The sequence below is a fragment of the Dryobates pubescens genome, chromosome Z (assembly GCF_014839835.1).
Source record: "Dryobates pubescens isolate bDryPub1 chromosome Z, bDryPub1.pri, whole genome shotgun sequence".
Taxonomy (NCBI): Eukaryota; Metazoa; Chordata; class Aves; order Piciformes; family Picidae; genus Dryobates; species Dryobates pubescens.
The window spans coordinates 54990202-55014758 of record NC_071657.1 but is presented as its reverse complement, the minus strand read 5'-3'; the positions used below and the strand labels follow the sequence as shown (position 1 = coordinate 55014758).

At 45.1% G+C, this 24557-nt stretch overlaps 1 protein-coding gene across 1 annotated transcript in view; it reads right to left on the bottom strand.

Annotated features, from left to right (window-relative positions):
• Positions 1–16862, bottom strand: part of GLIS3 (GLIS family zinc finger 3) — a 177006-nt gene extending 160144 nt beyond the window's left edge. Inside the window, exon 1 of the mRNA XM_054178226.1 lies at positions 16490–16862. Within this exon, the coding sequence (XP_054034201.1) occupies positions 16490–16862 (373 nt within the window). The remainder of the gene's footprint in view (positions 1–16489) is intronic.
• Positions 16863–24557: the final 7695 nt, after the last annotated feature.

The window sequence follows — 24557 nt, the reverse complement described above, 5'->3', positions numbered from 1 at the left end:
ATCCACCAGGCAGTCACCTGATCCTAGAAGGAGATCAGGTTGGTCAGGCAGGACCTGCCCTTCCTAAATCCATGCTGGCTGGGCCTGATCCCTTGGCCATCCTGTAAGTGCTGTGTGATTGCACTCAAGATGACCTGTTCCATAATCTTGCCTGGCACTGAAGTCAGGCTGACAGGTCTGGAATTCCCTGGCTCCTCCTTCCAGCCCTTCTTGTGGATGGGCGTCACGCTGGCCAGCTTCCAGTCATCTGGGACCTCTCCCATGAGCCAGGACTGTTGAAAACTGAGGGAGAGTGGCTTGGCCAGTTCATCTGCCAGATCTCTCAACACCCTAGGATGGATCCCATCCCATCTGGTCCCATGGACTTGTGGGGATCCAAGCGGTTGAGCAGGTCTCTAACTACTTCCTCCTGGATCACAGGGGAACTATACTGCTCCCTGGCTCCATCTGCCAGCTCAGGAGGCCAGTTGTCCAGAAGACTACCTGTCCTGCTATTAAAAATTGAGGCAAAGAAGGTGTTAAATACCTCTGCCTTTTCCTCATCTTTTGTTACAATATTCCCCTCCATGTCCACCAAGGAGTGGAGGTTGTCCTTGCCCTTCCTCTTGCTATTAATATATTTATAAAAGCATTTTTTGTTGTCCTTCACAGCAGAGGCCAGTCTAAGCTCCAAATGGGCTTTTTTCCCTCTAATTTCTTTTCCTGCATGACCTATCAACCTCCTTAAACATTTCATGGATTACTTCTCCTTCCTTCCAAAGATGATACACGCTCTGTTTTTCCTTCATTCACTCAGAAGTTCATTGCCCATCCAGGCTGGCCGTCTGCCCCAGCAGCTCATCTTCCAGCACACTGGCACAGCCTGTTCCTGTGCCTTCAAGAGTTCTTTCTTGAAGTATCTCCAGCCCTCCTGGACCCCTTTGTTTTTAAGGGCTGTTTCCCAAGGTACCTTCTGAGTTAGTTCCTTGAGTAACCTGAAGTCTGTCCTCCAGAAGTCCAGAGTGGAGTATTTGTTGCTGCCTCTCTTAGCTTGACTGCATATTGAAAACTCAATCATTTCATGGTCACTGGACCCCAGACAGCCTCCAACCACCACATCTCCCAACGGCCCTTTGCTGTTTGTAAAAAGGTCAAGCAAGGCTCACTCAGCAGCTGGGATAAGAAGCTATCCTCCATCGGCTCTAAGAACCTTCTAGACTGCCTCCTCTCTGCTGTGTTGAGTTCCCAGCAGATATCAGGCAGGTTAACGTCACCCATAAGAACAAGGTCTGGTGATCTTGCGACAGCCTCTAGCTGCCTATAAAATAATTCATCAACCTCTTCATCCTGGTTGGGTGGTCTGTTGCAGACTCCAACCAGGATGTCAGCCCTGTTGGCCTTCCCTTTAATTCTCAGCCACATACCAACAACCTCAAACCTGAACAGGATCGTTGAGTATCCAGCTCCAGTGAGTCTCATATTCTTAGCTAAGCCCTTTGGGAAAATTCTGGACCAGACTGAAGAATCCACACATCTCTACTGTCTTCAGAATGGCTTTCCCAAACAGCTGTCAGAGCTTTGATGGTTCCTGTGGGGGTTTATTCCCAAGCATATCAAGGCCACTAAAGCATATGCAAAGCTGGAAAACATGTCCTGCTGGACAAAACTAAGATCATTGCATTGTCAATTAATCACTTTGCTGTACCTAAATACTGTCAATAACCAGGCTTTAAAACTGCCAACAATTAATTACACAAAACAATTGGAAAAGGAAGTAATTCCCAAGTCAGGCTTTCTGTGTAAGAAACTGCACAGAACACTGATGAACCTCTTTTTTTTCAAACTGTGCCAACTGACACACAGAAACAACAGTATTAGAGAGTAAAATAAGTATGTTAAAGACATTTCCTCTTCCAATCCCTTTGGGTAAGGGGGGTGGGGGGGAACAAAACAAAAAAAACCACCACACCAAAAAAAAAAAAAAAACATAAAATCCTTACCCAAAGATTAATGCCTGTCAACTGTTTGCAAGATAAGGAAGAGCCTCAAAGATTTCCAACAGAAAAAATATCATCTTACACAAGAACATTAGTTAACTGACTCATTTTACTAGAAAAACAATTAAAGTTACATTTGCAGGATAAAGATAAAGTTACATTTGCTGGGTAACTGGCCTCCTGAACTGGTAGATGGGGTCAGGGAGCAGTGTAGTCCCCCTGAAATCCAGGGGGAAGGAGTTAGGGATTTGCTCAACCACTTGGATACTCACAAGTCCATGGGATCATATGGGATTCATTCTAAGGTGCTGAGAGAGCTGGCAGATGAGCTGGCCAAGCCGCTCTCCATCATTTTTCAACAGTCCTGGCTCACTGGAGTGGACCCAGATGACTGGAAGCTGGCCAGCGTGATGCCCATCCACAAGAAGGGCTGGAAGGAGGAATCTGGAAACTGCAGGCCTGTCAGCCTGACCTCAGTGCCAGGGAAAGTGATGGAGCAGATCATCTTGGGGACAATCACAGCGCACCTGAAGGATGGCCAAGGGATCAGGCCCAGCCAGCATGGATTCAGGAAGGGCAGGTCCTGCCTCTCCAACCTGATCTCCTTCTGTGATCAGGCGACCCACCTGGTGGATGTGGGTAAGGCTGTGGATGTGGTCTACCTGGACTTCAGCAAGGCCTTTGACACAGTTAGCCTCAGCAAACTCCTGGCCAAGCTGCTAGCCCATGGCTTGGACAGCAGCACTCTCTGCTGGGTTAGGAACTGGCTGGAGCACTGAGCTCAGAGAGTGGTGGTGAACGGTGCCACATCCAGCTGGCGGCCAGTAACTAGTGGCATCCCCCAGGGATCAGTGCTGGACCCCATCCTGTTGAATATCTTTATTGATGATCTGGATGAGGGGATTGAGTCCATCATCAGTAAATTTGCAGATGACACTAAGCTGGGGGCAGGTGTTGGTTGGTTAGAGAGTAGGAGAGCTCTGCAGAGGGACCTTGACAGGCTGGACAGATGGGCAGAGTCCAACAGGATGGCATTCAACAAGTCCAAGTGCCAGGTGCTGCACTTTGGCCACAACAATCCCATGCAGTTCTACAGTCTGGGGTCAGGGTAGCTGGAGAGCAGCCAGGCAGAGAGGGGCCTGGGGATACTGGTCAATAGTAGGCTGAACATGAACCAGCAGTGTGCCCAGATGGCCAAGAAGGCCAACGGCACCTTGGCCTGCATTAGGAATAGTGTGGCCAGCAGGAGCAGGGAAGTCATTGTGTCCCTGTACTCAGCACTGGTTAGACCACACCTTGAGTACTGTGTCCAGTTCTGGGGCCCTCAGTTTAAGAAGGATATTGAGACACTTGAACATGTCCAGAGAAGGGCAACAAGGCTGGTGAGAGGCCTTGAGCACAAGCCCTACGAGGAGAGGCTGAGGGAGCTGGGATTGTTTAGCCTGGAGAAGAGAAGGCTCAGGGGAGACCTCATTGCTCTCTACAACTATCTGAAGGGAGGTTGTAGCCAGGTGGGGGTTGGCCTCTTCTCCTAGGCAACCAGCACCAGAACAAGAGGACACAGTCTCAAGCTGCACCAGGAGAGGTTTAGGCTGGAGGTGAGGAGAAAGTTCTTCACCGAGAGAGCTGTTAGCCATTGGAATGTGCTGGCAAGGGAGGTGGTGGAGTCACCATCCCTGGAGGTGTTCAAAAACGGACTGGATGTGGCACTTCAAGCCATGGTTTAGTAATCATGAGGTCTTGGGTGACAGGTTGGACTTGATGATCTTTGAGGTCTTTTCCAACCTTATTGATTCTATGAAAATAGAAATAAAATACACAATTATTTTTTATGTGAATAAACAAAATTAAGACTGTAGGAACCACACAAATGGAATGACAGCTGTCATTTCAAAAGCCCTAGAAATGAGAGCAAAAGGAATCCATGCCTGTCTACAAAAGTTTCTGCATTTCTTACTAACAAATATCCAGAATTGCTTCTTCAAGTCCCATCTCAAGTATTTTTCATGTCAACTCTTCACTACTATGACACACCTGACTGCAGTGTTTTCAATAGTACAGTCAGATGGAAAAAAAGCCAGACTGGTTTCAAGGCTTGAACTTCCCATGTGTGCTATCTCACCTGCTGCCAAGGAGAATGGGAGACACAAACATAGATATGGTTCTCATGACTGAGAACTGCTTACCATTTCTATAAGGTCTTGCCTTATAGAGCAAACTACAATTACAATGAGGCTGACAGACTGCCTCTCCTTTCCCCAGCCCATATTGGACATCTCCCCAGGTTATCAGCACAGTGGCTGGAGGTGAATCAGCAGTACCACCTGTACCAACAATAACTCAGCACAGAATTTTAGTCACAGTGAGAATTCTCCATCAGCCAAATCCAAGCTGCTTTAAGACTACAATATATTGACTTACAGGACAAGAAAATACACTCCTACATTTTGAATGAACTGCTCTAAGTATGTTAAGTACAATCACAGTGATTCAGACAGATGATCCAATTCCTCCAGTAGGACTGATGCTTATGAATAATGGAAAAATATAAGGCATCCTCTCAAACGACTCCCACTGCTGCTTTCCACATTTACCTACACCAGCAGGTCTTTAATCAGACCAGTAGGTCTTTAATCCCTGTTGACAAAGTTGCAAAACATGTTTTCATTCACTGAGTAACGGAAACCAATGTAAGTGTGGAACATATCTGTCCTTTCAGAAAACACACATCATTTTCAGGAAGATTTGAGATTATTATCATAACATGAAACAGAAGAATACTCAGGATATGCCTGAATATAGCCCAGCTCACACTCACAACGCCATTGCACAGAGGACTGAATAACACATGCAGAAAGAACAGCTACTAGGTTTTCTAGAAAAAAAAAAGTTATTATTCAGATGTACACAAAGTTCAAGCATACTGGTACTATACCCTTGAATGTGTATCTTTTCTCTTTTAACTACTCTTTATATCACAGCTCTAGTTTGAATCGTTTGAAATTTACACACTTTTAAAAAGCAAAAAAATTTTCTTAATAGAACACTCAGTAGAAATCTGTCTCCCTAGTCATTTTCACCTCAAGCAGATACTGTCAAAAAAGATCTCTTTCTAAGCTTTAGCAAATCTAAACAGTGTGAAACAAATTATTCAAAATATACACCAATGCCAAATGAGACTGCAGATTTCCAATACCAAATACACATACTGTTATGCCTCCATTTTGGACCTAATTTCTGTATGAAATACTTAATATGGATACACAAAATATACATTCCTAGCAAAAAAAAAAAAAAATATTAAAAAGACCAAAAAAAAAAATCACTGTTTGAGCATATTTTCTTTTATTGAAAAAAAAAAAATCCACCACCATGCTATTCTCCTTTTCATATTTACAACACTGTAGTAGAAAGTATGTTATACTACCAGTAGCATACAGGAAGTGAAGTAACTGAAATCACAGAATCATAGAATGGTAGGAGTTGGAAAGGACCTCTGGTGATCATCTAGTCCAACACCCCTGCCAGAGCACAATCACTTAGGGCAGGCCACACAGGAACATGTCCAGCAGGGTTTTGTAAATTTCTGTTGCCCTCATCCTATCACTGGCCACTGAAAAGAGACAGGCCCCATCTTCTTGACACCCACCTTCAGAAATTTGTAAGCATTGACAAGATTCACTCTCAATCTTCTCTTTTCCAGGCTAAATAGCCCCACATCTTTCAGCCTCTTCTCATATGAGAGATGTTCCCATCCTTTAATCATCCTTGAAGCCCTCTATTGAACTCTCTCCAGTAGTTCCCCATCCCTCTTGAACTGGAGAGCCCAGAAACGGACACAATACTCCATGTGTGGCTTCACTAAGGCAGAGTAGAGGGGGAGAAAAACCTCCTTCAACCTGCTGGTTACACTCTTCTTAATGCACACCAGGAGACCACTAGCCTTCTTGAGACCACTAGCCTTCTTAGCCACAAGGGCACATTGCTCTATCATGGTCAATTTACTGTCCACCCAGACTCCAAGGTTCTTTTCTGTGGAGCTTGCCTTCTAGCAGGTCAACCCCTACCCCTTCTAGCAGTTCAATCTCTAACACGTACTGGTTCGTGGGGTTAGAGGACTCAACACTTGCCCATGCTGAGTTTTAATTTCAGTAGGTTCTTCTCTACCCAACTCTCCAGCCTGTCCGGGTCTTGCTGGATGGCAGAACAGCCTTCTGGTGTGTCAGACACTCCTCCCAGTTTCCTGTCATCAGTAAACTTAACAAGGGTACACTTTGTCCCTTTATCCAGGTCATTGATGAATGTGCTGAACAAGACTGGATCCACTACTGACCTCTGATGAACACCAATAGCCACAGGCTTCCAACTGGACTCTGTTGCAGATCACAACCCTCTGAGCTTTATTGGTTAGCCAGTTCGCAACTCATCTGACAGTCCACAGTACATCAGTGCATGTTTAGACTCACTTTTTTTCTCCACATGCTAACACCACACAAGGTGCTTAAGGTTCTCATCATGCAATGATTTAGGTGGCACCCTTTCGAAAAATCACCTTTTTTTAAAGCTGAAAGACTACCTTATATCACCTGGTGATATAAGGTAGTCTTAGAATCATAGAATCAGTCAGGGTTGGAAGGGACCACAAGGATCACCTAGTTCCAACCCCCCTGCCATGGGCAGGGACACCCCACACTAGATCAGGCTAGCCAGAGCTCATCCAGCCTGGTCTTAAACACCTCCAGGGATGAGGCCTCAACCACCTCCCTGGACAACCCATTCCAGAGCTTCACCACTTTCCTCCTCACATCCAGCCTGAAACTCCCCACCTCCAGCTTCAATCCATTCCCCCTAGTCCTATCACTACCTGATATACTGAGAAGTCCCTCCCCAGCCTTCTTGTAGGCCCCCTTCAGATACTGGAAGGCCACTATTAGGTCACCTCAGAGCCTTCTCTTCTCCAGACTGAACAGCCCCAACTCCTTCAGTCTGTCCCCATAGGAGAGGTGCTCCAGCCCTCTGATCATCCCTGTGGCTCTTCTCTGGACATGTTCCAGCACCCCCAGAACCTTCTTGTAATAATGGCTCCAGAACTGGACACAGTACTCCAGGTGGGGTCTCACCAGAGCTGAGTAGAGGGGGAGAATCACCTCCCTTGACCTGCTGGTCTTAGTGCAAAGTAAAGACCACAGATTATTACTACTCTATTTTTGTGCACTCAGCACCACCTCCTTGTCCAAAAAACAAAAAATTCTCTGTAGAAAAATAAGGCACACAATTGAACTGCCCCAAAATATTCTGTTCTTTCCTAAATACTGAACAGTATCTCCTGTTATATTTCCTTGTTTTATTTTTTTAGAACTGTTTTGTCCATTATTAAAATAATGTAGGGAAGCTGTTCCAAACCTACCAACTACCACATGTCACAGCAATTTGCATGGCTAGTCACAAGGGCAAGAACAGATACAGACACAAACCAGCCAAAAGCTGTTAGCAACCCAGAAAAAGAGACACATCTTTGTCATAAGGGCTCACTATTTGCAGACAAGACCCACTTCTTAGGGAAATCTTCACCCCTGAGGCAAGGGTGAACAATGTAAAAAGAAAACTTCTCACCCTTGTTCAGACTTGCCTGTGACAAGCAGAGGGTCAACTCACTGAAGGCTCCTGATACAGTAGAAGCCATCAACGAAACTCCCATTAAATACCTCAAGGTAATCAGGGCACACCTGCTAAGAAAGTGAAGCTAGCAGATGACTGCCCAGCTGAAGTGCCTCTACACAAACACATGTAGCATGGGCAACAAACAGGAGTTCAAAGCTACTGTGTGACTACAAAACTCTGACCTGATAGCCACCACAGTCTTGGTGTAATGAATCCTATGACTCAAGTGTGGCTGTGCCGAGTTCTGGGCCCCTCAGTTTAGGAAAGATGTTGACTTGCTGGAGCGTGTCCAGAGAAGGGCAACAAAGCTGGGGAGGGGTTTGGAGCACAAGCCCTGTGAGGAGAGGCTGAGGGAGCTGGGGTTGCTTAGCCTGGAGACGAGGAAGCTCAGGGGAGACCTTATTGCTCTCTACAACTACCTGAAGGGAGGTTGTAGCCAGGTGGGGGTTGGTCTCTTCTCCCAGGCAACCACCAACAGAACAAGAGAACACAATCTCTAGCTGCACCAGGGGAGGTTTAGGCTGGATGTTAAGAAGAAGTTCATAGAAAGAGTGATTGGCCACTGCAATGTGCTGCCCAGTGCAGTGGTGGAGTCACCATCACTGGGGTGTTTAAGAAGAGACTGGAAGGGGTGCTTGGTGCTATGGTTCAGTTGATTAGATAGTGTTGGATGATAGCTTGGACTCTGTGATCTCAAAGGTCTTTTCCAACCTGGTTAATTCTGTTCTGTTCTATTCTATTCTATTCTATACTATTCATGGCCACAGACTCTTCAGAAGGGATGGGCAAGGAAGGAGGAGTGGAGGTGTTGCCCTCAATGTCAGGAAATGGACGGAGCATGAAGAACTGCCATGAATAAGTTGAAAGCTTATGGATAAGACTTAGAGAAAAAAATGAAAAGGAAAAAAAAAAAGGAACCTTGTGGTTGGCATCTATTGCAGGCCACCTGATCAAGGGGAGCCTACTGATGAAGGCTTTCCAGTCCAGCTAGACAAGACTTCACACTCACAGGCTCTTGTCTTGGTGGGAGACTGCAACTACCCTGACATTTGCTGGAAAAATAGCACAGCAAGCTGTAGGCAATGGAGAAGACTCCTGCAGTGCCTTGATAGTAACTCCCTGAGCTAGATAACAAGACAACTCTACTGAAGGGAATGCAATCCTGGACCTGACGTTCACCAAAGCACGCAGCATGGGGAATAAACAGGAGGAGTTAGAAATCCATGTGAGGTCAAGGGGTTGTGATCTGGTGGCAATTACAGAGAGGTGGTGGGACAGCTCACATGACTGGAATGCGGTCATGGATGGCTATGTCCTTTTTAGGAAAGACAGGCCAATAAAGCGAGGTGGTGGAGTTGCCTTTTACATGAGGGAGCAAATAGGATGTATTGAGTTCTGTCCAGGGGTGGATGAGGGGCAAGCTGAGAGTTTGTGGTTGTGAATTACGGAGCAGGCTAGCATGGGTGATACTGTTGTGGGTGTCTATTACAGGTCACCTGACCAGGATGAGGAAGTTGGTGAGGCCTTCTACAGGCAGCTGACAGGAGCCTTGCTTTCACAATCCCTGGCTCTCGTGGGGGATTTTAACTATCCAGATATTTGCTGGAAGGCCTCCTCAGCCGGCCATTCACAGTCCAGGAGGTTCCTCCACATCATTGCTGATAACTTCATGATGCAAATGGTGGATGAACCAACTAGGAGAGGAGCACTACTTGACCTGATACTCAGTTACAAGGCAGGTCTGGTTGAAGTGGTGAAGATTGAGGACAGCCTTGGCAGCAGCAATCATGAGATGGTGGAGTTCAGGGTCTTGTGTGATAGGAACAGAAGGCCAAGCAGGATCACAACCTTGGACTTCAGCAGGGCAATCTTTGGCCTTTTCAAGCAATTACTAAGGGAAATCACATGGGCTAGGGTACTGGAAGGCAATGAGGCCCATGATAGTTGGTTAATATTCAAGGACCACTTCTTCCAAGATCACGATCAGAGCATTCCAACATGTAGGAAATTGACAAAGGAGCCAGGAGGCTTGCATGGTTAACTAGGGAACTGCTGGGCAAACTCAAGTGCAAAAAGAGTCAACAGATCATGGATGGAGGGGCTGGCCACTTGTGAGGAGAATAAGACTGTTGTCAGAGGATGAAGGGAGGCAGCTAGGAAAGCTAAGGCCTCCTTGGAATTCAACCTTGCAAGGGAGGTCAAGGACAAGAGAAAGGGCTTCTTCAAATACACTGCAGGAAAAACTAACACTAGAGGCAATGTAAGACCACTGCTGAATGAGGTGGCTGCATGGTGCCAGAGGATACAAACAAGGTGGAGTTACTAAATCCCTTCTTTGTCTCCATCTATACTGCTGGAGACTGCCCTCAGGAGCCCCAGACTCCTGAGGGCCCAGAGGAGGACATGACAAAGGAGGAGTTTTCCTTGGATGATGAGGACTGGGTTGATGAGGGTTGGGTTAGGGAACAGTTAAGTCATCTGGACATCCAGGAGTCCTGATGGCATGCGCCTGCGGGTGCCGAGGGAACTGGTGGAAGTTTAGGAAGTGAGGAGAAAGTTCTTCACTGAGAGAGTCGTTCACCATTGGAATGTGCTGCCCAGGGAGGTGGTGGAGTCACCGTCCCTGGAGGTGTTCAAGAAGAGATTGGATGTCGCACTTGGTGCCATGGTCTAGTAGTCATGAGGTCTTGGATGACAGGTTGGACTTGATGATCTTTGAGGTCTTTTCCAACCTTGTTGATTCTATGGTTCTATGGTTCTAAGGCCACACCCCCATTCTGAGGTGTATTAGATGGGTGTGGTTAGTAGGTCAAGAGAAGTTCTCCTCCCCCTCTACTCTGTCCTGATGAGGCTGCATCTGGAATATTGTGTCCAGTTCTGGGCTCCTCAGTTCAAGGAGGACAGGGAACTGCTTGAAAGAATCCAGTGCAGAGCCACAAAAATTATTAAGGGAGTGGGACATCTTCCTTATGAGGAGAGACTGAGGGAGCTGGGGCTCTTTAGTTTGGAGATGAGGAGCCTAAGGGGTGACCTCTTTAATGTTTATAAACATGTAAAGGGTGAGTGCCAAGAGGATAGTCAGGCTCTTCTTGGTGATGTCCAATGACAGAACAAGGGAAAATAGGTGGCAGTTGAGGCATAGGAAGCTCCACGGAAACATGAGGAAAGATGTTTTCACTTTGAGGGTGATGGAACATTGGAACAGGCTGCCCAGGTGGGGTGTGGAGACTCCTTCTCTGGAGATATTCAAGACCTGCCTGGATGTGTCCTCTGTGATCTGCTCTAGGTGACCCTCTCTGGCAGGGGGGTTGGACTAGATGATCTATTGAGGTCCTTCCCAGGCCCTAACATTCTGTGAACTCATCAGTGATGTCAAGATTGAGCACAGCCTGGGCTGCAGTGATAATGCAGTGGTGGAGTTTGTGGGGATATGGGACAGAAAAGAAGAGTAAGGACTCTGAATTTTTGGAAGGCAAACTTCCAGCTCCTTAGGGAATTAGTCAGGAAGATCCCATGGGAAAGGATCTTCAAGGACAGGAGAGCAGAGCAGAGCTGGGAGATGTTTGTTATTCTTAGAGCACAAGATCTCTGAAGATAAAAGAAGGTGTTCCCCCTCTCATGAGTGACCATGGAGAGCTGGTGTGAGCAGACAAGGAGAAGGTTAAAGTACTCTAACACTACCTCAGTCTTCTCTGCCAATCTTGCTCTGCCCGCCTCCTCAGTCAATGGATCAGGAGGTGCAGGCTAATAGTGTAAAATCCCTCCCACCATAAAGGAAGATCAAGTTCAGGACCACCTGAAGAACCTGAACATACATAAATCTGTAGGACCTGAAGAGATGCATCCCAGAGTTTTGAAGGAATTTGCTGATGTAGTTGCAAAGCCAATCTCTATAATATCTGAGCAGTCCTGGCAGTCAGGTAAAGTCCCTGGAGACAGCAAGAAGGGAAACACTGAACCCATCTTTAAAAGGGGTTAAAAAAAAATGGACTCTGGAAATTACCAACCTGTCAGCTTCACCTCTGTGCTTGGGAAGATCATGGAACAGATCCTCCTGGAAGCTATAACAGAACACACAGAGGACAGGGAGGTGATTTGAGACAGCCAGCATGGCTTCACCAAGGGCAAGTCCTGCTTGACAAACGTAGTGGCCTTCCACAATGGTATAATTACATCAGAGGAAAAGGGAAAACCAATAGATGTCATCTATCTGGACTTTTGTAAACTCTTTGAAACAGTCCCCCACAACATCCTTCTCTCTAAGCTGGGAAGATAAGGATTCGATGGGTGGACTGTCCAGTGGATAAGGAATTGGTAGGATGATTGCATCCAACAGCTCAATGCCCAGATGGAGATGGGTAACAGTGGTGTCCTTCAAGGGTCTCTACTAGGAACAGTAGTATCCTGTTCAGTATCCTCTTCAATGATACAGATTGTGAGACTGAGTGTACTCTCGGCAAATCTGCAGATGATACCAAGCTGAGTAGTATGGTTGATAATTCTGAAAGACAGGATGCCATCCAGAGGGATCTGGACAGGCTGGAGAGATGGGTTGAGGAGAATCTCGTGAGGTTCAATAAAGCAAAGTATAAAGTCCTGAACCTAAGTCGGGGCAATCCTTGGTATCAGTACAGGGTGGGGGATGATGAAATTGCAGCAGTCCTGCAGAGAAGGACTGCGGGTACTGGTGGACAAAGAAGATGGACATGAGCCAATAACGCACACTTGCAGCTCAGAAGGCCAAGCACATCCTAGGCTGCACCAAAAGAAGCATAGCCAGCGGGTCAAGAGAGTTGATTCTGCCCCTTTGTTCTGCTCTGGTAAGACCTCATCTATAGCTCTGTGCCTAATTATCACAGCACCAACACAAAAGAGACATAGACTGCTGGAGCAGGTTCAGAGGAGGGCTGTGAAGTTGATGAGGACCTCTCCCATGAGGACAGGCTGAAAGAACTGGGGATGCTCAGCCAGGAGGAAGACTGGGAAAAGACTTGTAGCAATAGGATGAGAAATGATGGTTTGAAACTGGAGCAGGGTAGATTTAGTTTAAATATAAAGAGGAAGTTCTTTATAATGAGAGTGATAAAATACTGGAACAGTTTGCCCAGGGGTGTGGTTGAGACCTCACCCCTGGAGACATTCAAGATCAGACTTGATATGCCACTGGGCTGCCTGATTTAGTTGGAGGTGTCCTGTCTCACTGCAGGGGGGCTGGACAAGATGGTCTCTTCCAACCTGATGCAATTTGTGAAACTGTGAACAAGAAATTTTATTGAGTATCTTGCTCCTTTTACTATCTCATATGGTTCATTCTAAAAAAAACCAAAACAAAACCAAAAACCTTTGGATAGTGCAAACCTCTGTAGAATCATAGAATCATAGAATGGTCTGGGTTGAAAGGGACCTCCAAAGGTCATCTAGTCCAACCCTCTCTGCAGTAGGCAGGGGCATCCTCAACTCAACCAGTCTGCCCTGTTGAGCCACACTTTGAATATCTCCAGGGATGGGGCCACAACCTCCTCCCTGGGCAACCTGTTACAGTGTTATGCCACCCTCATAGTAAATAACCTGTTCCTAACATCCAATCTAAATCTACTTCTCTAATTTGAAGCCATTGCTCCTTGTCCTTTCTAAACAGTCTCTCTCCATCCTTCTTACAGGCTCCCTTCAGGTACTAGAAGGCTGCTATTAGGTCTCCCTGAAACCTTCTCTTCTCCAGGCTGAACAAACCCAGATCCCTCAGCCTATCCTTATAGCAGAGGTGCTCCAAGCCCATGGTCATTTTAGTGGCCCTCCTCTGGACCTGCTCTATCAGGTCCATGTCATTCCTATATTGAGGGCTCCAGACCCAGATGTAGTAGTCCAGGTGAGGTCTCACCAGAGCAAAGTGGCAGAATCACCCCTCTGGATCTGCTGGCAACACATCTTTTGATGCAGCCCAGGATGTGATTTGCCTTCTAGCCTACAAGCACACGCTGTAGGTTTCCTGTCCATGAGCACCCCGAAGTCCTTTTCCACAGGGCTCCTTTCTATCACCTCATCCTCCAGTCTGTATTGATAGTGAGGAATGTTCAGGCCCAGGTGCTGAACCCTGCAGTTGCTCTTGTTGAACTTCATGAGGTTCACCTGGAACCACCTCTCCAGCTTGTCCAGGTCCCTCTGGATCACATCCTGTCCCTCTGGTGTATCGACAGCACCACTCAGCTTGGTGTCACCTGCAAACTTGCTGATGGTGCATTCAATCTCGCTGTCTATATCACTGATAAAAACACTAAACAGTACAGACCCCTGAGGACACCACTTGTCACTGCTCTCCTTCTGGACTTGAAGCCATTGCGCACCACCCTCTCGATGCAACCATCCAGCCAACTCCTTATCCACAGAACAGTCCACCTATCAAACCTGTATCTCTCCAGCTTGGCTAGCAGGATGTTGTGGGGGAGCATTTCAAAGGCCTTGAAGAAGTTCAGATAGATGACATCCATGCCTTATCTACTGACATAGTCACTTTATCATAGAAAGCCACTAGGTTAGTTGGGCAGGATTTGCCCCCAGTAAAGCCTTGCTGGCTGTCTTGAATCACCTCCCTGTCCTCCATGTTCCAGCAACTGTCCCTTTCTTAAAGGCACAGCCTAAAATGGTCACAGCCTCAACGTGGCTTCTAGGAGGATCTGTTCCATGATATTCCCAGGCATAGAGGTGAGGCTGACAGGTCAGTAGTTCCCAGGGTTCTCCTTTCTACCCTTTTTTAAAATGGGTGTGAAGTTTCCTTTCTTTCAGTCACCAGGGACCTCACCTGATGGCCATGACTTTTCAAATATCATGGAGAGTGGCTTGGCAACCACATCAGCTAATTCCCTCAGGAACTGATACTGAGACAACAGTAAAAGGAAAACTGCTGCCTTCTGGAGAAGGATTAACTAAAATAAGTATCTAGCAAAAGACACTTCCTTCCATTTATCCACCACCAGAAAAGCACAAAATATGAAACAGCCACACAAGCGTAAGCATAAGTGTAAGTTTCAGAAGGTTTGCAGTCTTATTTATACAGCATATCAAACTTCAAAGTCTTAGAAAATTATCTGGACATGACCAAGTGAATAAGATCTAGCTCTTCCATAGTGGGCTCTCAGTGCACAAAATCTTCCAACTCCCTAAATGGTCCTGCTCATAACAAGAATTTGAAAGCGCAAGAAGCTACTAATCCATACCCACAGAAACAGAATCTGAAGGCCATTACACCTGAAATCCACAGTATCTTGTCTAACTGGTATTGTTCACACATAAACCTCCCCAATGCCCACCCTTCAGCAGAATTCTCTATTCACCATCCCACAAAACACTGGAATACTTTACATATGAACACTGATCAAAACAAGAAAGAAAAATAGAAGTGGGGCTGGACTCGGTCTCCTGAAGTCCCTTCCAACATCCTGTGATTCTGTGACAATGGCTGGGAATTGAGCAGTCAGACACAGCAGATCAAAATCTCCAAACCAAGGATGTTAAACAAGGTGATGCTCTCTTCACTCTGTGATGCTGCCCTGCAACACATACTGCAGGCAGGTTAGCTATTACGTGGGGCTATTTCAGAGATCTCAGCATGTATTCTCTGGTTTTAGGCATGTAATTTTGAAGAGAGCAGGAATCAGGCTCCACGTGTAGTTAAGAGAGAAGTTCTTCCAAAGGTCATGAATGAGAACACTACTTCTCTTCACTGTAGCAGAAGCTTAAAGCTATATGCAGTGAATTGCACCTACCACCACCTCCAAAGTGACAGGTGATCTCGGAGGTCACCCAATGAACATGCATAGGCATTACCACTGGTCTGACTCAGCAGAGCAATGAAGCACACAATTAACTTTCATCTTGTTGTGAAATGACACTGGCCTCAGGCCTGCAAGCCTGGCTGAAGAGGTATGGACTTTCTAAGGTTTCAAGGGGAAGCAGTGAAGAAAAACAGAAAAACTAAGGGAAGCAACACACATGGAATAAAATGGGAAATCTCTTTCTCCTTCTCTGCACTTCGACTCAGTTATCAACCCAAGCCTTCCTTTGTATTTTAAAACTTTTAATTCTATCCTCTACATTAAACTCTCGTATCTATTTGCATCCAGTTTGGAAAGTATGATACCAAAACTCCACCAGAAAGGGATCCCCATCTCCAGTATGACCAGAGCCAAGATTTACTGAAAGTTTAGAAGTTCTGGTTTAACTTCAAAGAACCAAGAGCAGGAAAGTCAAGCATTTTCTCATAGATAGGTAAATCTCTGATACAGAAGCACTTACTCACAGAAGACCAGGGTTATGCATCATTATTTTCTACAGCAAAAGCCATTGTTCCAAAAAACAGATTGCAAATCCATGGTCTAGACATGCTTCAAAACGCTTTACAGCTTGTCCAGCCTAAAAGTCTGAAAACATTATTCCACTTTTATCAATATGCAGCTTTTAGTCACCAGTGGAAAGCTGTGTCCATGCATCCAAGAAGTACTTCTGATAGCACTCACAAAATTCTGGTGCTGCAGAAGATAAATTGACTATCTGGATTTATTGAGTCAAGAGGTGAGGCTAGAAGAGCAAAGCCAAACTACACTGTTTATAAAGAAACTTAGGACAACTCACAAATTCTGAGCAAGTGCTGTTCAATACAAAGCCCCTAGGAATAATCAAGCAATTAATTACTTCTATGGAAAGTATCGGGACTTCTTTTTCCCCCAGTATCACTTCCTGTGCAGTAAAAGGGTGGTACAGAAGAGACTGGATTCAATCTACTAAAACCAATACTATTTGGATATGTGGTATTGGAGAAGAAGCAGGTCTACTAATAGCAATAGAAAAAGGAGTCTTACCTTCATCTGTGCATGGGGAGAAAGTATTTCCAAATCCTTGCTTTTTTTGTTTTAAGGACTGTGAGGCTGACAGTCCAGGGGGCTGTGGGACTTGCAATAAAGGCTTTCCATTTGTAAACGCTTGTTTCTTAGGACTTAAAGCAGGAAGGTGAATGGTGTTGCTCTCAGGAGCTACCCCTCCTCCAAGGGGCATCTTTAAGTGTAGGATGGCAGACAAGTTTCCAATATCTGGGCTTAGGGTGAGGCTATTTGAAGATGGGCAGGGTGTTCCCACATGAACCTTGATAGGTGGGATCTGCTGTCTACTGATCATCCCAGGTCCATGAGGAATACCTGATGTCCAGTGGCTCATACTGCATGATCTCTCATTCATTTTTAAGAAGTGTGTTTTTAAAGACCCACAGCTATAACTGATATCAATCCAGAGGCATAGTAATCCATTGGGTATCATATGCCTGTTTAAAAAATACATAATAAAAATAATTTATATTGTAGTAAATTATACACGAAAGAAGACTGCACATGACTGCTAACTTTGTGAGATTACCTGTTACAAGACAAAAGAACAAGCACTATATGGTCTGAAAAAGAACAAAGCCAAACAATAATTTTCCTAACAGAGGAAAATCTGCCTCTTCTGAAGCTGAAGTCTGCAGAAAGGTCAACTGCCTTCACATTAGCTAAACCGGCCATGAAATTAAGTGAATGCTGATCAAGTACAAGGCAGCAGCCAAGAGTGAAAAGACTGTGACAGGAAGTTGTCACAGGATGACAATAGCAATCACTCCTTTTTCTGCCAGCTCCTCAGTCCGTTAATTAAAGTGATGCTCTAAAGCACATACAGTAATCTACCACTATGCAGATATAGATAAAATGGGAAAGAGATATCAGTTCATGTTTAAAAGGATGTGCATACAACAAAATTAAGAGGGAACAGCAACACCACAGATATGCCCCCATGGTCCATCGAACTCTGTGGCACTTCACAATAGGAAAGTACAGCAAGAAAGCACAGCACAGAAGTATGCATAAACGTAAGTGCAGTAATTTCACAAGTGCATGTTTATTGCAAGCCTGTAGATGTGCCATAGTTAAGTGTAATCCTATAGTAGCAAATTTTCAAGGCCATCTTCCAAATTATACCAATAATTTTTTATCTCTGATTTTTGTCATTTATCTTTTCCTGTTATTTAAATCTTAGAAGCAAAACTGGCAAGGAGTTTGAGAGGTCAACTGAGCCACAACCTGCTTCAAGGCAGAACTGACTAGATCTTTCAATTTCCTGACATTAAAACATATTTGTAGCCAAAAACTGTACTTGTCAGTGCAAATGACTAATAAGATTGGGGAATTTCATCCTTAACTCAGCTAAACAACACTTACTCAGTATTCATCACTAAATTCATATGTTTATCATTAAGCATGTAATTCATAGAATCATACAGTCATAGAATCAATAAAGTTGGAAAAGACCTCAGATATCATCAAGTCCAAACTAATACACCATGACTATATAACTACAGCCATGTCCAAACCTTTTTTGAACACCTCCAGGGACAGGGACTCCATCACCTCCCTGGGCAGCACATTCCAATGGCAAATCACTCTCTGTGAAGAACTTTCTCCTCACCTCAAGCCTAAACCTCTCCTGGTGCAGCTTGAGACTGTGTCCTCTTGTTCTGGTGCTGGCTGCCTGGGAGAAGAGACCAACCCCCACCTGGCTACAACCTCCCTTCAGGTAGTTGTAGAGAGCAATGAGGTCTCCCCTGAGCCTCCTCTTCGCCAGGTTAAACAACCCCACCTCCTTCAGCCTCTCCTCATAGGGCTTGTGCTCGAGATCTCACACCAGCCTCATTGCCCTTCCCTGGACATGTTCAAGTGTTTCAGTGTCCTTAAACTGAGGGGCCCAAAACTGGATAAAGTACTCAAGGTCTAATCAGTGCTGAGTACAAGGGCACAATGACCTCCCTGCTCCTGCTGGCCACACTATTCCTGATACAGGTCAAGATGCCACTGGCCTTCTTGGCTACCTGGGCACACTACTGCCTCACATTCAGCCAGCTGTCAACCAGCACCCCCAGGCCCCTTTCTGCATGGCAGCTCTCCAGCTGCTCTGACCCCAGCCTGTAGCACTGCATGGGGTTGTTGTGACCCAAGTGCAGCACCTGGAACTTGGACTTGTTGAATGCCATCCTGTTGGACTCTGCCCATCTGTCCAGCCTGTCAAGGTCCCTCTGCAGAGCCCTTCTACTCTCTAACAGATCAACACCTGCCCCCAGCTTGGTGTCATCTGCAAATTTACTGATGATGGACTCAATGCCCTCATCCAGATCATCAACAAAGATATTCAACAGGATGGGGTCCAGCACTGATCCCTGGGGGACACCACTAGTGACTGGCCGCCAGCTGGATGTGGCACCATTCACCACCACTCTCTGGGCTCAGCCCTCCCAGCCAGTTCCTAACCCAGCACAGAGTGCTGCTGTCCAAGCCATGAGCTGACAGCTTGGCCAGCAGTTTGCTATGGGGGACAGTATCAAAGGCCTTGCTGAAGTTGAGGTAGACTACATCCACAGCCTTCCGCACACCCACCAGGCAGTCACCTGATCACAGAAGGAGATCAGGTTGGTCAGGCAGGACCTGCCCTTCCTAAAGCAGTGACGGCTGGGCCTGATCCCTTGGCCATCGTCCAGGTATGCAGTGATTGCCCCCAAGATGGCCTGCTCCATAATCTTGCCTGCGACTGAGGTCAGGCTGACAGGCCTGTAGTTTGCAGGTTCCTCCATCCAGCCCTTCTTGGCCAGTTTCCAGTCATCTGGGACCTCTCCAGTGATCCAGGACTGGAGGAAAATGATGGAGAACAGCTTGGTCAGCTCATCTGCCAGCTCTCTCAGCACCCTAGGATGGATCCCATCCGGTCCCATGGACTTGTGAATATCCAAGTGGCTCATCAAGTCCCTAACTTCTTCCTCATGGATTTCAGGGGAACTGCACTGCTACCTGATCCCATCAATCAGTTCAGGAGGCCAGTTTTCCTGAGGTCCTCCTGCCTTACTACTAAAAATGGAGGCAGAGAAGGTATTTAGAACCTCAGCCTTTTCCTCATCTTTAGTTACAATGTTCCCCTCCAGGTCCAATAAGGATTGGAGGTTCTTCTTGCCCCTCTTTTTGGCATTAATATATTAATTAAAATGCTTTTTATTGTCCTTCACAGACGTGGCCAGCTTGAGTTCTAACTGGGCTTTTCCCTCTCTGATTTTTCTCCTACATGATCTAGTAACATCCTTAAAGATATCACGAGTTACTTTGCCCCCTTTCCAAATGTGATACATCTTTTTTCCTCTTAATTCGTTCAAGAACTGCTTGCCCATCCAGGGCGGTCGCCTTCCCCACCAGCTCATCTTTTGGCACATGGGCATAGCCTGTGCCTGTTCCTTCAAGAGCTCCTGTTTGAAGTAGGTCCAACCATCCTGGACCCCTTGATTCTTAAGTGCTGCTACCCAGGGCACTCTCCAAATTAGTTGTTTAAACAAGCTGAAGTTTGCCCTCTAGAAGTCCAAAATAAGGGTTCTGGTATTGCTCCTCTTTATTTCTCTGCATATTGAAAACTTCAGTATCTCATGGTTGCTGCACCCTAGACAGCCTCCCACCAGCCCTTTTCTATTTGAGAACAGTAGGTCAAGCAGAGCCTGACCCCTGGGAGGCTCACTTAACAGCTGCATCAAGTAGCTGTCCTCCATACAGTGTAAGAACCTTCTGGACTGCTTCCTCTCTGCTGAGATAAGTTCCCAGCAGATGTCTGGCAGGTTAAAGTCACTCACAAGGACAAGGTCTGATGACCTTGAGACAGCCTCCAGCTGCTTATAGAATATTTCATCTGCCTCTTCATCCTGGTTGGATGGTCTATAACAGACTCCAACCAGAACATCAGTTTTGTTAGCCCTCCCTCTAATTTTAACCCACAGGCACTCAATCAGTTCATCCTTAACCTCAAGTTACGTGGTATCAAGAGATTCCCTAATATACAGGGCCACCCCTCCTCTTCTCCCTCACCTGTCTCTCCTAAAGAGCTTGTATCCACACAGTGAAGTACTCCAATCCATGTGAATCGTCCCACCATGTTTCTGTAATGGCAACTACATCATAGTTTTCCTGATGAAACAAGATTTCCAGTTCCTCTTGTTTGTTCCCCATACTGTGTGCGTTGGTGTACATGCGCTTCAGCTGGGCTGATGATTTCTCAACTGACTCTAGTTTATGTCCCTCTCTTTCCTCTCCAGAGAGACTGATTTCATCACCCACTCCCTGCAGACCTAGTTTAAAGCCCTCCCACTGACCCTTGCCAACTCCAGTGCTAGAGTCCTCTTGCCCTTTCTAGATAGATTTACCCCATCTAGGTCCAGCAGGTCAGGTGCAGTAAAAGTTGCCCCTTGATCAAAGAACCCAAAATTCCACTGCTGGCAACATCCCCTGAGCCATTTGTTGATGGCATGGGTTCTCCTGTTCCTCCCAGTGTACACCCCTGCCACTGAGGGAACTGAGCAGAACACCACTTGAGCTCCTGCCCCACCAACCAATTGTCCGAGGGCCTTGAATTCCTTTTTGATTGTCCTGGTGCCCTTCTTGTCAATCACATCGCGTCCAGCTTGGATTATCAGCAATGGGTTATAGTCAGAGGGCCGGATTAGCTTGGGTATTCTCCTGGTGATGTCCCTTACCCAGATCCCAGACAGGCAGCAGACTTCCCTCTGGGATGGGTCAGGACGACAAATAGGACCCTCTGTTCCCCTCAGGAGAGAGTTTCCAACAACAGTTACCCTCCTCTTTTTCTTTATGCCACTAGTCCTGATGGTTGGTGGGGACTGATTTGCTCTAGGCATTACTTTGTTCAATCATACACTCAGTACCTAATTAACCTGTTCAGGCAAACAAATTAAGTTGATAGGAATAAAACCAAAGTATGGCTTAAAGTATGGTTTTCATTCATGTATACACTGAGGTTTTACTTTTGATCTTGATGAAGCAAAACACTGACCTGTAACTTCTACCTTCAGTACACAAGATTTTTAACACTGAAGCCAGTAAGCTTATAACCAATGTATTAATGACTGAATTTAATGTAAAACCTTCATACTTAACCCTTTGCTTATGATAATTCTGCAATGTCTCAATTTTCTCTGTGAATGGGGAAGAAAACCAACAACAAAACCAAAAAACCCAACACTGACCACTAACAATGAAAGGCTTAATCATACTATCTTCAAAAGCAAGGGCAAAATTGCTGACATTAATAAAAGAGATATGCCCCAACCACATTTAAATGGTCATGAAAGATTTAGTCTACATGCCATTTTTCACTGTTATGGTTTTATATTAGGGGCATAAAAATTGTAAAGCACACCAATTAAAAGCAATATTAATTACTTTCATGCCTGGCTGAAGCATAAATCACTCCAATGCAACCAAGGAGAAGGAGAGCTGAATGTTCTTAAATTCTCAGAGTTTGTTTTAAAAGCAGAATGTACTTTGCCCTAACACAGATTACTAGATCCTTAGAAAAGGAAATACAAACAAAGGCAGTTGCTCTTATGGCAAAGCTATATAACATTTTACTACAAACTGTCTACAAATAAAACTAATTATTGGCTGTAATTCTTGTCTGCAGTTTTAGCTACATTAGAAAAGCAGCAATACAATCAAGAAAAGATTATACATGGCAAATGCATTAGCTTTACTCAACAAAAGCACCTTTAGTTTAATCAACAGAAGAGTGTTTCTACATAGCTTATACAGGCCTACCAGCCCTGTAAAATCCAGATCAATATGCAATTTGTGTTGTTAGCAGGTTGGTTTCTGTTTCTTTCTTCTCCATTAATATTACACCTTACAGCGAGTAACAGTGTTCTATGCTATAGTCATCTCGAGTTTATCATGGGCTACTGGTGTTCTTTTACACTCAAAGAAAGACCTCTGCGCCCATCATTTGTTTTGTCTTGCTAGAAAGTTGTATTTTGAACCAAATGACCTGGAAGTACAAACAAAAACTTTTTAATGAGAGCAGAAATAAGTAGTTTCTCCACAGTTTCTTCCTGTGGTCTTCTTCCTGATTCTACTGTGAAAATGTGTAACATTAACATGCAAATCAGTGCTTCTTTTCTTAACAGTATTAAAGCACCTTGGAAAGCACAACTTTTCTTTCTTTTTTTTTTAATATTTTTATCTTGTGCTATTGTCAACATTATTTACTTGCTAAATAGTGGCTATTCATTAATCATATTTGTTTATAAACAACTTTCAGCATAATGTCAAGACACTCCCATATCAGAGTGGCCAAGCTGATTCGAACCTGATTACCTAGAAGTGCAATAATGCATATATTAACTGGCCAAATGCCTACTGCACATGAATTATATTGAAAGTCTGACCGATTTTCACGTCACGTCTATGAATAGTTTCCAGCTACACAGCTACCTGTAATAGTAACATGGCATGGTAAATTTCTAACTGAAGTGATCTTGGAAATTGTAGGAATACAACACTAAATACAACAGCTTGCTTAGAAATAAGCTTAGAAATCCTCAGCAGGATTGAAGACTAATGTACTAAGTCAAAGCACACACAAAACACAGGAAAGAATACTATCCTGAAACGGAATGGCTGTGACGACAAATTCTTTTGCTCTACTAAAGGAAAATCCGCACATGCCACCTTTTAATGAAACATTTCCGTCCATCAGTGAGTAGTGTTGCAACCTTTCACGTTCCCACAGACATTAAAGGAAATACAATGATGTTCACTGCTTCTAAAATCTCTTTTTTAAGCTGAAATCTTTATGACTCTGCATCTATCAATAACAGCATAATACCATAATTACTCAAAATCCGTAACACTGATCCATAAATTCACTTTCAGAAAGCCATGTAGTACAATTCAAATTCAAGCTGAAGCCCTGGAAAATCCAAACACTAATCCTTCAGAAAGCAAAACAAAAGAAGAATTCACAAACCTATGCCTGCAGCACAGTATGCCACATAGTCTGCTTTTACAGTGTGGTTTTGCAAAATAACCAGAATTGGCTTACTGCTTCATGCAATGAAATAAGAAGTAAGATACATTTCAACTTCAATAGAAAACTAATTACTCCACTGCAGAGATCGGTTTAAGGAATTGTAATAAATCCCAGCTCACATTGGATCTACACACACTGTCACGAAAGTAATTAACTGAATCCACACACACTACCACAGAAAATAATTATCAGATCGTGGCACTTCACACACAGGGTAGCAAGCGCTATCCCAGACCAAAGGAGATGACTGAAGACAGTCCCCTGCTTTCTGTTCTTCTGCTGGAGACATCTCACCTCTACAACAGTTGCCATACACTGCTGAAAGCAAACATTAACTGTAACCCCCTCTCTTGGGACTGGGCACTCCAAGACTGTGAATGCCTTCCCTCACCTACACTGCAACCAGACGCAGCCAAGCCGCTCTCCATGATCTCTTTGTCATAAGTCCAGGAAAATACTTACTTCCTACCAGAGCTGAGCTACCACAATGCTAACCAAACAGACTACCTCCCCTATAAGCTTCTCTCTCCCTTCCCAACCTTCTCTCCTTCTGTGGCCATGGTATTTGGAGCACCACCTGTCAGTGATACCATGGTGAAATAGTCACTGCCTCCCCTGACATCATATTCCTGATGAGTCAATCTGAATGGACTCAAGAACTGTGATGGAGAGGGGGAAAGTATGGCCAACAGAAGCCATAGTGATGCCTCATCTCAGCCTCACTGACTACTCAGTGTCTTACAGAAATGAACACTTAGGTACTCCTTCTGTCCTTTGCGTCTCAACTGCTTGTGACAAGGACTCACCCTAACAGAGGTGTAAGCCACCAACTTAACCCATCTTCTAAAAAAGCACACAAGCACATTGACAAACACCAGAAGTGCTGGTATGACAGCTTTTGTGGAGTTATCTGCCTATAGCTCACAGACCAAACCACAGTAATAAATGATAAGAAAGGAAAACTAAACAGAGATTTGATTGGGGGGGGGGGAAGAAGAA